General features: G+C 40.5%; 1 protein-coding gene across 2 annotated transcripts in view; it reads right to left on the reverse strand.

The window, feature by feature from the left end:
- Positions 1 to 16570, reverse strand: part of LOC308520342 (lymphokine-activated killer T-cell-originated protein kinase-like) — a gene marked incomplete at its 3' end in the record, with an annotated part of 96986 nt that extends 80416 nt beyond the window's left edge. The window contains exons 1-3 of one of the 2 annotated variants that reach the window (XM_081092828.1): positions 16435 to 16570; positions 7202 to 7295; positions 1003 to 1145 (exon numbers count right to left, since the gene is read on the reverse strand). In XM_081092828.1, coding sequence (XP_080948954.1) covers positions 1003 to 1145; positions 7202 to 7295; positions 16435 to 16492 — 295 coding nt within the window. In that variant the 5' untranslated portion in view covers positions 16493 to 16570. The remainder of the gene's footprint in view (positions 1 to 1002; positions 1146 to 7201; positions 7296 to 16434) is intronic. The other variant, XM_081092829.1, reaches the window with a different exon arrangement.
- Between the last annotated feature and the right edge of the window lie 800 nt (positions 16571 to 17370).

Raw genomic sequence — 17370 nt, forward strand, 5'->3', positions numbered from 1 at the left:
CAGCTCTCCAAGATGCCCCGAGGGGTCCCAAATTGCAAGAGGGCACAGGCCAGGTTGAGGGACCACACCAGTGCACAAATCTGTGCACCGGGCCTCTAGTTATTTATAAAATTAATTCAGTCATCTAATTTAAAATGCCTTCAGTTTTTACAAATAGTATCACAAATTAAAATTTTAAAATATCTTATGCATTCCTTAATATAACGGTTCGAGCCCTACTTATATCTAAATGAAGATCACTCTATATTCCTGAATTCTCCATAGTACCAGCATCATGACTATTCTTTTAAAATATGTTTTTTAATATTTGTATTGACTTCAGAGAGGAAGGGAGATGGAGAGATAGAAACATCAATGATGAGAGAGAATCATTGATGGGCTTCCTCCTGCATGCCCCCTACTGGGGATCGAGCCTGAAACCCAGGCATGTGCCCCTGACCTGAATTGAACCCAGGGCCCTTTAGTCCACAGGCTGACGCTCTATCCACTGAGCCAAGGCAGCTAGGGCACGACTAACTATTCCCATGATTTTTTAAATTATTATTTTTTAAAATTTATCTTTACTGTTGAAATTATTAGATGTCCCCACTGACTCTCTCCACCCTGATTCTGCCTCCTCCCCAGGCCTTGTCTATCCATGGGCTATTCATATACGCTTATAAGTTTATTGGTTAATCTCTTCCCCCCCACCTCCTGCCTTCCCTCTGAAACAAGTCAGTCTGTTGCATGCTTTAATGTCTCTGGGTCTTTTTTGTTCATAGTTTATTTTGTTCATTAGATTCCATATATAAGTGATCCCACGATGTTTTAAATATATACTTAAGCATCTAAAAATGTAAACGAACTTTTATTTTAGAATGTTTACCTTAATTTGATTCTTACCAAACTCTACCACCATCCTCTTCATTTTTATTACTGAAAATGGTTAAGAAATTATATAAACTGTTTCTGATAAACAGAATAATATACAAGATCCTGCTACCAAATAAAATTTAAACTTACCTATAATATTTGGATGATGAAGGTTTTTCAAAATCTTAGCTTCATCAGTTAATCTCTTTTGATACATACTTTGATAATCACCATTACATTTAGAATTAATCTTTTTCACAGCCCAAGGAGAATGAGACAAGCCTCTTGGAGATCTTTAAAAAATAATCATAAAATGTATAAATAATAATAAACATAATACATTTATTTCCAAATGACTAACAAGAACTTCCAATTTTTGAAAAGGACTTGATAATTTGTTGTTTTATTTTAAATTTACAAAATTTTATACTATCAACACCTCTTCTACATTTCCTTTTCAATCTGGAAGATAAATAGCTGATATATCTTGATTACAAGAGTAGTCTGATATCTATTGCTGGAAAGGAGGGATAAAAAGAGAAAACTAGAAGAAAAAAGATGGATTGTCATAAACTTTAAACTTCAAGATTACTATTTTTAAATTTTTCTAACCAAGCATGTTGCACTACCAACTACTTATCAAACATTTAACCATATGTACCACAGAGAAGTTCTAAAATGCTAAATAATAAACACTAATCTCTAAGAAACAATTTAAATAAGAGACATACAAGAAACATTTGGCCCATATGTAATCGTCCATATAGCAGCAGACTGTTCTTCTCCAACAAATATTATGCCTCTCCACTAACCAATCCATCTCTACCTTCACTGAATACTTAAAGGCATGAGCTTAAGGCAGTAATAATAAAGATATAAATGAGAGAGAAAATGTAAACTGTGTTGTTTATCTGGCTTAATATTTAAAGTGCAAATGTTTTGAGACCTAAATAAATAAACAGGTAAAACAAAATCAGAGAAATATTTACCTGACAAGGTAGCCATTTATTTATGAGTACAGCAAATTATGGAAGTAAAGTATATACAGCATATAGGCACAAAGGTTAGTAAAATAGCCTCAAAAGTTAAAGTTTATCTGTAAGAACACAACAACAGATTGAACTGAGAATCCATTTAGCTTTGTACTACCCTCATAAGCATACCTCTATGACTGCAGGACTTTTTCTTCTTTAAATCAAAAAACATGTACTCAAAGGATCACTAGATTTCTTATTTCATATACATCTATCATTCATATGTTTGTCTACACTATTCTTATACCTCCAGTTTTAGATAACAAGAGCATTTGGGGATAATCTCTTTCATATCATCATCTTATGAAAAATATATTTTTTAAGTTTCAAGTTTTAACTCTTGAATGTTTAGAATTCAGTGACCAAGTCCATCCTTTACCTTTCCCATAAAATATCCTGATCTATATAATGATAAAAACTATAAAATCTGAATAAAATACTTAAGCTAAAAGTCAGTTTACTGAAAAGGCTAATAAAACAGAGATTGCACAAGGAAAAAAATAAAAGGAGGCACAAATAATATTGCAATAAAAAGTGAGGACATAACTACAGAAACAGCAGAGGTTAAAAAATAAAAGTGAATAAAACTTTTAGTGGGCTGAAGTGGATCAAGGGGGTAGAAGGGGGACATATGTAATACTTTCAACAAATAAAGATTAAAAAATAATAAAACTTTTAAACAATAAATTTAAAAGACAAAATGGTCAAATTCTAAGGAAAAAAAATCTAAGAAAATTGATGAAAGAAGAAATTTAATCAGGATTTTAAAATCTTCCCACAAGAAATACAAAGCCTAGATAACTTTCCAGGTGAGTTTACTAAACTTTCAAGAGACCTAGCATTCAATTTTTTCCAAGGAATAGGAAGAAAAAGAGTTAAGAGCCTAGTATAAACTTAATTACAAAAATTAAACAGAGCCTGGCTGACGTGGCTCAGTGGTTGAGTGTTGACCTATGAACCAGGAGGTCACAGTTTAATTCCTGGTCAGGGCACATGCCCAGGTTGCAGGCTCGAGCCCCAGTGGATGCAGGAGCCAGCTAATGATTCTGTCTCATCATTGATGCTTCTATCTCTCTCTCCCTCTCCCTTCCTCTCTGAAATAAATAAAAAATATATAAGAAAAAAATTAAACAGAAACAGCAATAAAATGAAAACCACAGGTCAGTATCAATTATATCACAGATGCAAAAATGCTAAACAAATAGCAAACTAAATCTATCAGTATATATTTAAAAAATAATACATCAAAACTATGTTGGGTTTATTCTGGGGATGCAAACTTCATTTAACATTAAAAATATTCTTTAGCCGAAACCGGTTTGGCTCAGTGGATAGAGCGTCAGCCTGCGGACTGAGAGGTCCCAGGTTCGATTCCGGTCAGGGGCGTGTACCTTGGTTGTGGGCACATCCCCAATAGGAGATGTGCAGAAGGCGGCTGATTGATGTTTCTAACTCTCTATCTCTCTCCCTTCCTCTCTGTAAAAAATCAATAAAATACATTTAAAAAAAAAAAATATATATATATATATATATATATATACATACTTTAGACCAGCAGTTCTCAACCTGTGGGTCGCGACCCCTTTGGAGGTCGAACGACCCTTTCACAGGGGTCGCCTAAGACAATCCTGCATATCAGATATTTACATTATGATAACAGTAGCAACATTACAGTTATGAAGTAGCAACGACAATAATTTATGGTTGGGTCACATCATGAGGAACTGTATTTAAAGAGCCAGAAGGTTGAGAACCACTGCTTTAGGCCACTGATACCTTGAACATACATATACAATTTTGATCCCGCTGAAGCCTCAGTCATGTAAAAACAAATGGATAGTTTAAGACATATACCCACCGACAAGGATGGAGATAACAAAGCAGACACAACAAACTTTTGGAAGCTAGAAAGCAGATGGAAATAAATGACAACAGGCCCCATGAACTTCTTGAACTTATTCATAAGCAGGTAGATTCCTAGATACCCTTCCTGATACTGTATCTCTAGGCAGTTGCCCATTCCCTGTCTCCTCAGCTTCTCAAGACTGAAAACTAGTTCTGAAAGGGGCTAAAGCAGACGGTCTTTAGTTTGAGGTTTATTGGTAAAGTTGAATGCCTGTGAACATACAGGAACACAGTAATTCATGACCATATGCATACTAAATGCTCAATGAGTTTTCATACATGCTATCACCATCAAGATCAATATATAGAACATTTCTAGCACTCCCAAAAGACTTAGGATGCCATTTTAAAAAGGAAAACTTTCAGATAATTAGTTAAAAACAAAATAGACAAAAATGAAAAACTCAATAGAAGTATCAGAAGATGAGGTTGGGAAAATCTCTCGGAAAATAGAACAAAGAGAAAATAGGAAAATCAGGGAAAAAACAGAGATCAGTCCAGTAAGTAGAACATCCACATAAAGAATAGGAAGACAGGGGTGAAAAATGTCAGTAAAGAATTTTAAACATAACTTCTTAAAAATTTAAGAACAGGAATTTTCAGAATCCCACACCTATGCATGTCACTGTGAAATTTCAGAACACTGGTGACAAATAAATATACAAAGTTCAGAACACTGGAAGGAATCCTATCTAATAAAAGAGTAATATACAAATTAACCATCACACCCTCACTCCATCAGTCCATCACAAAGATGGCAGTGACCACGGAATTGGAGTGAGCAGAAGGCTTAGGTTGCCCCCGGCGATGGAGGAAGCCAAGCTTCCCGCCTGCCCTGGCCGGCCCTGAGCTCCGCTCAAGGCTACAAAGTTTCAATTATAGAAGATAAATAAATCCCAGATACCTGCTTCCAGCCTGGGGCCATGGCCAGCCTGAAAATGGCCATCAGACCCTTACCCAGGCTGGCCAGGCACCCCAGTAGGGCCCCCCACCCTGAAAGGGCTGTAGCCAGCCTGAAAACGGCCATAAGCCCCTCACCCAGGTTGGCCACACTCCCATGAGATGAGGGTCCCCACTGTGGGCCTTGACCAGCCTGCAAACAGCCATCAGCCCCTCACCCAGGCTGGCCAGGCACCCCACCCAGTAGGGACCCTCACCCTGAAGGAGTGTGGCCAGCCTGAAAACAGCTTCAGCCCCTCACCCAGGCTGGCCACACCCCCATGGGGTGAGGGTCCCCACTAGGGGGCTTGACCAGCCTGCAAATAGCTATCAGCCCCTCACCCAGGTTGGCCAGGCACCCCAGTGGGGACCACTACCCTGAAAAGGGTGTGGCCAGCCTGAAAACAGTCCTCAGCCCCTCACCCAGGCTGGCCAGGCACCCCAGCAGGACTCCCCCCCTGTTCCGGGACACCCTTCAGGGCAAACCAGCCAGCCCCCACCCATGCACCAGGCCTCTATCCTATATAATAAAAGGGTAATATGCAAATTGACCCTAATAGCAGAACAACTGGGAATGACTGGTCAGTATGACACACACTGACCAGCAGGGGGCAGATGCTCAATGCAGGAGATGCCCCCTGGTGGTCAGTGCGCTCCTACAGGGGGAGCTCTGCTCAGCGACAAGCCAGGCTGACAGCTGCCAACACAGTGGTGGTGGCGGGAACCTCTCCCGCCTCCTCAGTAGCTCTAAGGATGTCCAACTGCAGCTTAGGCCTGCTCCCCGCTGGCAAGTGGACATCCCCCGAGGGCTCCCAGGCTCCCAGAGGGATGTCTGACTGCCAGCTTAGGCCCGATCCCCCCGGGGAGAGGGCCTAAACCAGCAGGTTGACATCCCCTGAGGGGTCCCAGTCTGCGAGAGGGTACAGGTTGGGCTAAGGAACACCCCCCCCCCCCCATGCACAAATTTTTGTGCACCAGGCCTCTAGTAGATAACATAAAACAGGTAACAAAAGAAACGGCAATCAGAAAGGCTTCAGAATTCTCAGCAGCAACATTGCAGGCTAACAGATAATGGAACAATGTCCTCAAAGTTGTGGAGGAAAATTATGTCCAAACAAGAATTCTGGCCCAGAAAAACAAAAAGAGCCATTCAAGTATTAGTGTAGAATGAAAACATTTTAGAAATGCCAATTCTCAAAAATGCATCTCTTGTGGCCCTAGCCCAGCCGTGGGCAAACTACAGCCCGCGGGCCGGATCTGGCCCATTTGAAATGAATAAAACTAAAACAAAAAAGACCGTACCCTTCTATGTAATGATGTTTACTTTGAATTTATATTAGTTCACACAAACACTCCATCCATGCTTTTGTTCCGGTCCTCTGGTCCAGTTTAAGAACCCATTGTGGCCCTCGAGTCAAAAAGTTTGCCCACCCCTGCCCTAGCCGGTTTGGCTCAGTGGATAGAGCGTCAGCCTGTGGACTAAAGGATCCCACGTTCGACTCTAGACAAGGGCACATGCCCAGGTTGCAGGCTCGATCCCCAGTAGGGGGCGTGCAGGAGGCAGCCAATCAATGATTCTCTCTCATCATTGATGTTTCTATCTCTCCCATCCTCTCTGAAATCAATAAAAATATATATATTTTTAAAAGGTACCTCTGTGTACTTTTTCATATGGAGCTACCAAATGTCCTCAAACAAAACAAGATGTAAACTAAGAAATAGTAAGACATGAGGTACAGAACAACAGAAGATCCAATTCACCTGAGAAACAAAGGCAATCTCCAGGTTACCAGGAGAGGAAAATCCCAGGCTGACAGGGACACATTACAAGTAGTAGTAGAATCAGGCAGGGACTGCTACTTTTCAATCAGCCACCATATGAAGCTTTTTGATTGTTATATACAGTAGAACTTTATTAACAATACACTTACATTTAAAGACAATTTTTTAAGAAAGAGGAAAAAAATGAGACTAGCCATGAGTCTACAAAAATTTTTTTCTTTCAAAATAACTTAGATGACTGAGTTTTTATTCACTAAAAAACACATGTTCACAAAACAGCACACAAACACAAAAGGAGTGTTTAAGTGGCCAAAATGCTTCGAGACACCCACTTACATATTATTGCTATGCTATTCTCAATTAATTAGCTTTATATTAAAGAAAGCATTTCTATCTAGAAACAATATAAACCTAAAAACATATTGTGTTAGTCAGGCTGCTTCCCTTCCCATAAAGCCAAGGAAAAATTATAAGGTAGATTACTGTTCCTTTAATAATTAATTAGGAGAAAAGTTAAAAGAAATGTATACCAGGTAGAGAGCTCTGGTAAAGTTATAAAAGGTTCTGAGACTGAATATAGCAGGATCAGGAACATACCTCAAATCTAAATACTTGAATTTTCCTTTGTCTCCAAGTACAGTTGAACTATGGTTCCATGTAAAAAGGTTAATCTAAAATCGTGTACTCACCTTTTCATAAGGTAGACATTTACCCCTGTGCCATAGCCAAGCTTCTGCATAAACGGAGAGGCAGGAATTTTTATACATGGAGTTGAACATAACACTAAGTGTCAGAAAGAATTAAAAATTAGTATTTGAAAAGACTTCTGCAAATGCATCTGAACATTTGCAATACACTATTGTTAAGAGTATATTAATTGGCATAATCTTTTGGAGAGCAATTTGACACTATCCACCCTAATTTTAAATGGAGACCCCTTGGTCAAGTCTACTTTTGGAGTTCTATCTTACAGTAACACTGAAGCTTGTTTTTATATGGTCCAGAAGTTAAGAAATGTTTTTGAAAGGGTTGATTAAAAGAAACACACACACAAAAACAGGTAAAATAAGAATATACAATAGTGTTTCTGTGTGGCCAACAAAGTCTAAAGTCTAAACTATTTACTATCTGGCCCTTTACAAATAGTTTGCCAACACCTCAGTACAGCATGTGCCCAAAGACATCATACACATACATGTATGCAAGCATATATATTTGAATATTAGAGGCCCAGTGCACGAATTCGTGCACCAGTGGGGTCCCTCGGCCTGGCCTGTGGCATCGGGCTGAAACCAGTTCTCCGACATCCCCCGAGGGGTCCCGATTGCGAGAGGGCGCAGGCCAGGCCGAGAGACCCCACTGGTGCACCCCACCGGTGCACAATCAGGGCCGGCAAGGAATGTGGGAGGTTGGCCAGCTGGGGAGGGACTATGGGAGGGCTCTAGGGCATGTCCGGCCCATCTCACTCAGTCCCAATCAGCCGGACCCCAGCAGCAAGCTAACCCCTGGTGGTTAGTGCATGTCACAGCAACTGGTCGACTGGTCAACTATCTGCCCCCTGGTGGTCAGTGCACATCCTAGCGAGCAGTTGAGCGGCCTAGCATATCATTATCATATTATGCTTTGATTGGTTGAACGGCCGACCGGTTGACCGGACACTTAGCATATTAGGCTTTTATTATATAGGATTGGGATTCACTTTTGTGGCTGCAGAAAAACACCCCTTAGTAATAATCATTAGTCATAATTATAGTACATCTATATTACAAAACATTATATAGTCATAAAAAAAAATATAGAAGTCTTATTTTTGCTAGTGAATAATTAACTGCCCTTGGAATTGCCATCTAGAAAACTTGACAAAATATAACAGTTTTCATATACCTGACAATAGGCAGAGCAGGATTGTGATCTTTGAGAGAAGAGAAACAAATGGGGGGATCCCTATCGTTACCCTAACTTACTGCTAAAAAGCAGTTTCTAGACAAAGCACAAAGAAACAGAGCTCAGAGGTCTTGTCAAGTTGAGGAGAGAGATGTCATAGGTCAAGGAAACCTAAATAGCTAGAATTTATGGAGCAGAGAACTAAAGAGGAAGCCACAAAATAAGAAAGCTCCAGAGATCTAAAAAGAGATCTCCCTTTAAGCATTTGACTAAATACTTTCTGTACATATAATGGACATGATTCCCCAAAGCTAAAGAAACCACCAAACCCAAGTAATAGGCTAAATCATGATGGGAGATGACACAGGTCTAGGAATAGTTCACTTACGATCAGCCAGAGTGTGGTAACTCTAACACAGGGCATTGAATAAAGTCCTTTAAGCAGTGGTTCTCAACCTTCCTAATGCCGCGACCCTTTAATACAGTTCCTCATGTTGTGGTGACCCCCAATTTCATTGTTACAAATTGAACATAATTAAAGCATAGTGATTAATCACAAAACAATATATAATTATATATGTGTTTTCCAATGGTCTTAGGCGACCCCTGTGAAAGGGTCATTCAACCCCCAAAGGGGTTGCGACCCACAGGTTGAGAACCGCTGCTCTAAAGGGTCATAACTTAGTAGTGCAGCTAAATTTTAGCCTAAGGAAAAAATTTAGAACAAAGCCTAAAAGCAAGACTCAAAAGAAAAAAGCCAATGTGCAGGAAACTTAACTGCAGGTTCAGCACAACAAAATCACACACCCTTCAAAGGAATAAAGTTCAGCACTTAACCATGTAAAATCTCTCACAGCCAATAAAAAATTACCAGGTATGAAAGAAGCAAGAAAATATGACCCTTTCCAGGAGAAAAATAAACCAATAGAAACATACAGATATAGAAGTAGCAGATAAAAGCCTTAACATATAAATCTTAAAAAATACACTAATGATGTAAAGGAAAATGTGAGCATAACAAATTAAGACAGAAAAATTAAAAAAGATCCTAATGAACTTAAGAGAAATGAAAAATACAAAGTATAAGAATGATACCATCTTAGAGCAAAAGGTCACTAAATTTTAAGACAAAACAACAAAAAATATCAAAAATGAAGCACAGCCCTACCTGGTTTGGCTCAGTGGATAGAGCATCAGCCTGCGGAATGAAGGGTCCCAGGTTCGATTCCAGTCAAGGGCACATGCCTGGGTTGCAGGCTCAATCCCCAGCAGGGGGCATGCAGGAGGCAGCCGATCAATGATTCTCTCTCATCATTGATGTTTCTATCTCTCTCTCCCTCTCCCTCCCTCTCTGAAATCAATAAAAATATATTAAAAAAAAATGAAGCACAGAGAAAAATATTAGGAAGAAAAATAAGGATATCACCAATTTGCTATGGACAATAAAAAAAATAGATTTAAATCCAACCATAGAGAATTACATTAAATGTAAATGGTCTACACAGTGTTATCCAATAGAACTTCCTGTCATGATAGAAATGTGACTAGTATAACTAAGAAACTAAATTTATAATTTTATTTAGTTTTAATTCATTTGAATCTAAATTTAAATAGCCACATGTAGACAGTGACTAAACAGTCCAATATAAGGCAGAAGTTGACATGATAAAACCAAAACAAGACATAAGTAACTACATGCTATGTAATAAACTCACTTTAAATATAAAGACACAAATAGGTTAAAAGTAAAGGGTTGTAAAACATAATATTCAAACACTAATCAAACTGGAGTGGTTCAATTAATATCACATAAAGTGAACTTAGAAGAGAGTACAACATCAGATAAATAAAAACAATTCATATCAGTAAGGGGGTAAATTCATCAAAGAATAAACCTTCCTAAATGTATATGTACCTAATAACAAGTTTCAAAAAATGTAAAACAAGTGATAGAATGGAAAGAAAAAATTAGACAAATCAAGCCCAGCTGATATGGCTCAGTGGTTGAGGATCAACACATGAAATAAGAAGTCACTGGTTCCATTCCCAGTCAGGGCACATGCCTGGGAGTTGTGAGCTTGATTCCCAGTGTGGGCGTGTAGGAGGCTGCCAATCAATGTTTCTCTCACTGATGTTTCCCTCTCACTTCCTCTCTCTCTGTAAAAACATATTTTAAAAAATAGACAAATCCACAATTGTAGTTGAAGATACACCTCTCTCAGTAACAGAATAGACAGAAAATCAATAGGGATACAGAAGACCTGAACTTGTTCAACGTAAGTCAACTAGATTGGCCTCATTGATATTTATGTAACACTATACCAAAAAACAGTAGAAAATGTGATCTTTTCAATTGCATGAAACATTCACCAAGATAAACTGATCAAGGAAGAAAAATCAGTACCAGAAATCAAAAAGATATCACCACAGACCCTGCTGACATTACTGACATTAAAAGGGTAGTAAGAGTATGTCATAAATAACTTTATGCACATAAATTTGACAACTTAGATTACAGGGTTGGGCAAACTTTTTGACTCGAGGGCCACAATGGGTTCTTAAACTGGACCGGAGGGCCGGAACAAAAGCATGGATGGAGTGTTTGTGTGAACTAATATAAATTCAAAGTAAACATCATTACATAAAAGGGTACGGTCTTTTTTTTTTTTAGTTTTATTCATTTCAAACGGGCTGGATCCGGCGGGCCGTAGTTTGCCCACGGCTGACTTAGAATAAACAAATTCCTTGAAAAACACTAACAAAGTTTACACAAGAAGAAATAGATAACTTGAATAGCCCAATATCAATTAACTGTGAAGTCACAGTTAAAATCTTCCTATAAAGAAGATTTTAGTAGTCATTGATTCCAAGGCTAAGGATGGGAAGAAAGTAAGTATTAGTCTGGAGAGCTGTAGCTAAACATCCAGGAAAACTAGACAAATTTAGGACTCAGTTCAATTCATAGGTAAAAAATAAAACTTCAAAACAATTTGGAGATTTAAAATGGCAGCAGAGTAGGAGGGTTCTGCATGGACATGCTCCCAGGAACAAGCTGGAATAGCAAGTGAAATACGGAAAGGCTTCCTGAATAATCAATGGAAAACTCACAGGAGAGAACCCTGATGCCCAAGGACCAAAGGTGGAGACCGCATAGAGACTGGTAGGAGGGGCAGAGGCGCTAGAGGACTGGTGGGGCACCCAAAGATGGCAACTGAAGTCCCGGAGAGATATCTCAGCTGGGGGGGGTGGGGGTGGGGGTGCCACTGAGAACTCTGGGATCTAATCACGAAGTTGGGCTCCCTAGCAGAGAGCACCAAAACTGAGGAGGGTACCCACATCTAGCTGTGAAAAGCAGTGGGATGTTGTCTGCCAAGGAGTGGCAGCTAAAAGTTCGGGCACCCTCTTAAAGAGCCAACGCACAAAAATTCCCTGAGCCACCCACCTTGTGCTCTGGCAGAGGGACGGTGAAGTGGACTGGAGCTGTAAGAGCAGAACTCATGACTGGGGACTCGGGGGATAGAGCTCAGAAGGCAGACACCCCAAGTTTCCTGCGCTGTGTAATTCCCTCACACTGTGGAGGACATCTTTCCCACATAGACATCTGCCTTGCCTTGGGGGAAGAGTCTTGCCACACCTGAGGACCATTGCCTGGCTGGGGGCAATTCAAGTCGGAATCCTACTAGTCTGTGGACAGAGGCAGTCTCTGGAGGTTTGGAGTCTTTGCCTGATCCAATAAGTCAGAAACAACCTTTAACACTATCCTGCACTAGAGATTGAGAGGTATAGAGGATCTATATAAAACATAGTCACAAACCCAAAGAGACAACCAAACTGAGGAAACAAAGAAAGAACCCCCGAATGAAAGAACTAGCGAATTCTCCAGAAAAAGAGATAAATAAATGAAAGAGATAAGAAATTTATCTGAAACAGAATTCAGAGTAATGATGTTAAAAATGCTCAACAAGCCCTAACCGGTTTGGCTCAGTGGATAGAGCATCAGCCTGCAGACTCAAAGGTCCCAGGTTCGATTCCAGTCAAGGGCATGTGCCTTGGTTGTGGGTGCATCTCCAGTGGGGAGTGCACAAGAGGCAGCTGATCGATGTTTCTCTATCATCGATGTTTCTAGCTCTCTATCCCTCTCCCTTCCTCCCTGTGAAAAATCAATAAAATATATTAAAAAAATAAAAATAAATAAAAATGCTCAACAATATGAAAAAAGATATAGTAACTATGAAAAAAGAACAGTCTGAGATAAAGAATGACATACAAATAAAGAACACATTGGAAGGAATACACAGCAGATTAGGGGAAGCTGTGGATCGAATCAGTGAATTAGAAGACAGAGTTGAAAATATCACTCAATTAGAGAACCAGAAAGAAAAAACAATTAAAAAACAGGACCGCCTAAGGGAGCTGTGGGACAATGTGAAATGTAACAATATTAGAATAGTATGAATGCCAGAAGAGGCAAAAAGGGAGAAAGGAATAGAGAAGGTGTTTGAAGAAATAATGATAGAAAACTTCCCTAACCTGGAAAAGGAAAAAGTCACACAAGTTCAGGAGGCACAGAGAACACCAAACAAGAAGAACCCAAACAGACCCACACCCAGACACATCATAATATCATAATTAAAATGCCAAAAATTAAAGACAAAGGGAGAATTTTAAAGACAGCAAAAGAAAAGAAAGTTGTTGCCTACAAAGAAGTTCCCATGAGGCTGACACCTGATTTCTCATCAGAAACTTTACAGGCCAGAAGGGAATGGCATGAAGTACTCAAGGTAATGGAAAGCAAGGATCTGAGACCAAGATTACTATATCCAGCAAGGATATCATTCAAAATAGATGGTCAAATAAACAGCTTCCCAGACAAAAAAAGACTAAAGGAGTTCATCACCACCAAGCTAGCATTACAAAAAATGCTAAAGGGATTGCTGTAAGAGAATGCTGAGAAGAAACAGAGAGAGAAACCTAGCCATACAAAATTAAAATGGCTATAAATAAGTAGTTCTCAATAATAACCCTAAATGTAAATGGATTAAATACTCCAATCAAAAGGTGTAGGGTAGCTGAATGGATACAAAAACATGATCCAATCATATGCTGTCTACAAGAGACCCACCTCAAAACAAAAGACACACAGGATGAAAGTGAAGGGGTGAACAAAAAATTTCCATGCAAATGGAAAAGATAAAAAAGCTGGAGTAGCAGTATTCATATCCAACAAAATAGACTTTAAATGCATCATGCTAAGTGAAATAAGCAAGTTGGAGAAAAATAAATATCATATGATCTCACTCATTTGTGGAATATAATGAACAACGTAAACTGATGAACAAAGAGTCAGAGGAGAAAAAAGTATTCTAGAATATAATAGAAATAATCCTGTTATTTGCAGATTTTTAATATTTCCTACAACTTCTGTGATATCATACTATGTTAGTACAGTTTTGGTAATATTATTATACTTAAAATCCTTTTATTCTTTACATATTAATGTTTATTGCATGTAATCTATATCCTATCTAATAAAAGAGAAACATGGTAATTAGCATACGACTGCTACCCTTCCCATTGGCTAATCAGGGCGATATGCAAATTAACTGCAGCCAAGATGGCGGCCGGCAGTCAGGCAGCTTGAAACTAACATGAGGCTTGCTTGCTTCAGTGACGGAGGACTCCAACGTTCCCCACCTGCCTTGCCTGCCTCTGAGCCTGCAGTTTGAAACATTGTAACAAATACAGAAGCTAAACAAAACCCCAAAAACCTGCTTTCAGCGAGCCGGGATCTCAGAGTTGGAGTTATACATTGTTTAGACTATAGAACGCAAACAAACCAGATACCTGCTTTTAGCAGCAGAGGCCTAAGAGCTGGAGCCTCAGAGCTAAAGCTGCCCCAGAATAAAAAAAAAAAAAAGAAAAAAAGGAGCAGTTGGGAGCTTCCGTCACCCACCAGCCTGAAAACAGCCCTCAGCCCCTCACCCAGACTGGCCAGGCACCCCAGTGGGGACCCCCACCCTGAAGGATGTGTGACCAACTGCAAACAGCCATCATTCCCTCACCCAGGCTGGCCAGGCACCCCAGTGGGGACCCCCACCCTGATCCAGGACACCCTTCAGGGCAAACCAGTCAGCCCCACCCATGCACCAGGCCTCTATCCTATATAGTAAAAGGGTAATATGCCTCCCAGCACCGGGATCAGCGTGACAGAGGGCAGTGCCCAAACCCCCTGATCGCCCTGTGGCTCTGTGTGTGACAGGGGGCGGGGCCACAACCTCCCTATCCGCCCTGCTCTGTTCGTGACAGGGGAAGGCGCCCCAACCCCCTGATCAGCCCTGCTCTGTGACTGATGGGGGGAGCTCCCCAACCCCCTGATCGCCCTGCGGCTCTGTGTGTGACAGGCTGCGGCGCCCCAACCCCCTGATCGGCCCTGCTCTGTGTGTGACAGGGTGCGGTGCCCCAACCACCTCCCCCCGCCCCCCCCACGGGCCCTGCTCTGTTTGTGACAGGGTAGAACCATAACCTCCCCATCGGCCCTGCCCTGAGTGTGAGAGTGGCGGCGCCCCAACCCCCTGATCCACCCTGCTGTATGTTTGACAGGGGGCGGTGCCCCAACTCCCCTATCGGCCCTACTCTGTGAATGACAGGGGGGAGCTCCTCAACCCCCTGATGGGCCCTGCTCTGTGCGTGACAGGGGGGAGCTCCCCAACCCCCTGATCAACCCTGCTCTGTGTATGACAGGGTAAGGAGCCCCAACCACCCTGATGGGCCCTGCTCTGTGCGTGACAGGGGGTGGCGCCGCAACCTCCCTATCAACCCTGCCTTGAGTGTGACAGGGGGCGGTGCCCCAACCCCCCAATCGGCCCTACCATGAGCATGACTGAGGGTGGCATCGCAACCTCCCAATCCGTCCTGCTCTGTGCATGACAGGGGGGCGGTGCCCCAACTCCCCAATCGGCCCTGCTCTGAGCCCAACCAGGGGCTGCACCTAGGGATTGGGCCTGCCCTCTGCCACCCGGGAGCAGGCCTAAGCCAGCAGGGCGTTATCTCACGAGGGGTCCTAGACTGCGAGAGGGCACAGGCCGGGCTGAGGGACCGCCCCCCCAGTGCACAAATTTTTGTGCACCGGGCCTCTAGTATGTATATAAATGCCTAATATGCAAAGTGTCCCCTCTGGAGTTCGACCAACCAGGAGTTCAATTGTTTGCTATGACATGCGCTGACCACCAGGGTTCGGCGCAGAAAGAAGGAAGGCCCTGGCCAGCAGTTGGAGAATTTCCTGCACTGGGCCTCTAGAGGTATTATTATATATAAGATCATTTTTCTTGAATAACTGGTATTTATTGCATGTAACATTATCATATTTAAAATCGTTTTTCTTGAGATATTGTTTATTGTATGTAACATTATTATATTTAAGATCTTTTTCTTAAAATATTAATATAATATTAAAATAAAAAACTGAAGAAAAAAAAACTTCCTATAAAGAAAACTTCTGGCCCATATGGCTTTACTGGTGAATTCTACCATTTAAAGAAGAAATATATTACTTCTACATATACTCTTCAAGAAAAGGGAACACTTCCCATCTTACTTTATGAATACAGAATACCCTGATACCAAAACTAGACAGACATTCCAAAAAACCCCAAAAAACAGCAACAGTCCAATATCCCTCTTGAACACAGAAAATATTAGCAAAGTGAATCAAGCAATATATAAAATACCTCATGACTAAATTGGCTTTACCTCAGGAGTGAAAGTTTGGTTTAACATTTTAAAATTAACAGAATTTACCATATTGACAGACTAAAAAATAAAACTATCCCAATAGATTCTGAAAAGTTCAACATACATTCAGATAATCAGGAATAAAGGAAATCAGGTCATGGCCAGGATGATAAAGTAAGTCTAATTTGTTAAGACCAACATTATAAAGAGGACTTAATCTAAATTTGTGGGTGGTAATTAAAGCATCAAACTACAGTTCTAATAACAATAACAATGAAAAAAGGTTTTACTAGTATACCTATCTTACCAGATTTTCTTTTTTCAGATAATTTGCTTGGTGTCTTAAAATTGTTGATTTCTTCCATTGTAATAATCAATCTAGGTCCTATGATAAAAATAAATTGAAAGTTACATTGCAGTTATAAAGAACACAACTCTAATTCATTAAGAAAAACCTCCTATAGTAGCTTTCATTTTATCATATTAAGCATTAAATTTGAGAACTGAAAAAGATCATGATCTAGTCCAGAGCCTCCCTTCTCCAGCACGGGAGCCTCTTAGACACCTGGACCATGGACCCCAGGGAATGCTCCTGATGGTCTGGAGGAAAATGCATCTGTAGAGACAACTACAAATGCACAGCTTGCAACTGTAAAACATGTTGAAAAAGCTACTGCTCCCCCAGCCCCACCAAGTGTGCCTAGAACTGCACCTGCAAAGGAGGCTCCAGCAAGTACAGCTGCTGCCATTGAAATGCAACCGTTGTGCAGAGGGTGTGGCCTGGGAAGCTTCTGTACAGTGCATTAGCTGAGAAGATTGTGCTTTTTATATATTTGCCCCAATGAGGTGCTGGTGACATTCATGTAAATTGCTTGGAGCGATAAAGTTTTCACTCATGGTAAAAAAATATTTTTAAAAAAGAAAAATATCTAGTCCAATTTTATTTACATGAGAAATGAGAAAACTGAAACCCAGACAGGTACAATTCCTTACCCAAGGCCATACTATTAGTGAAAGATTTTTTCACTATATAATACTATATATAATACTATATATTTTTTTATATATAGTTTTTTGTTTTGTTTTTTTATTTTAGAGAGGAAGGGAGAAAGAGATAGAAACACTGATGAGAGAGACACATCCATCTACTGCTTCCTGCACTACTACCCCTACTAGGGATCGCGCTCACAACCAATCAAACCCAGCAGAGAGAAAGAAACATAGATGTGTCTCACTTGTGATA

This window comes from Myotis nattereri (assembly GCF_964212035.1).
Source record: "Myotis nattereri genome assembly, chromosome: 5".
In the NCBI taxonomy this organism is placed as follows: Eukaryota; Metazoa; Chordata; class Mammalia; order Chiroptera; family Vespertilionidae; genus Myotis; species Myotis nattereri.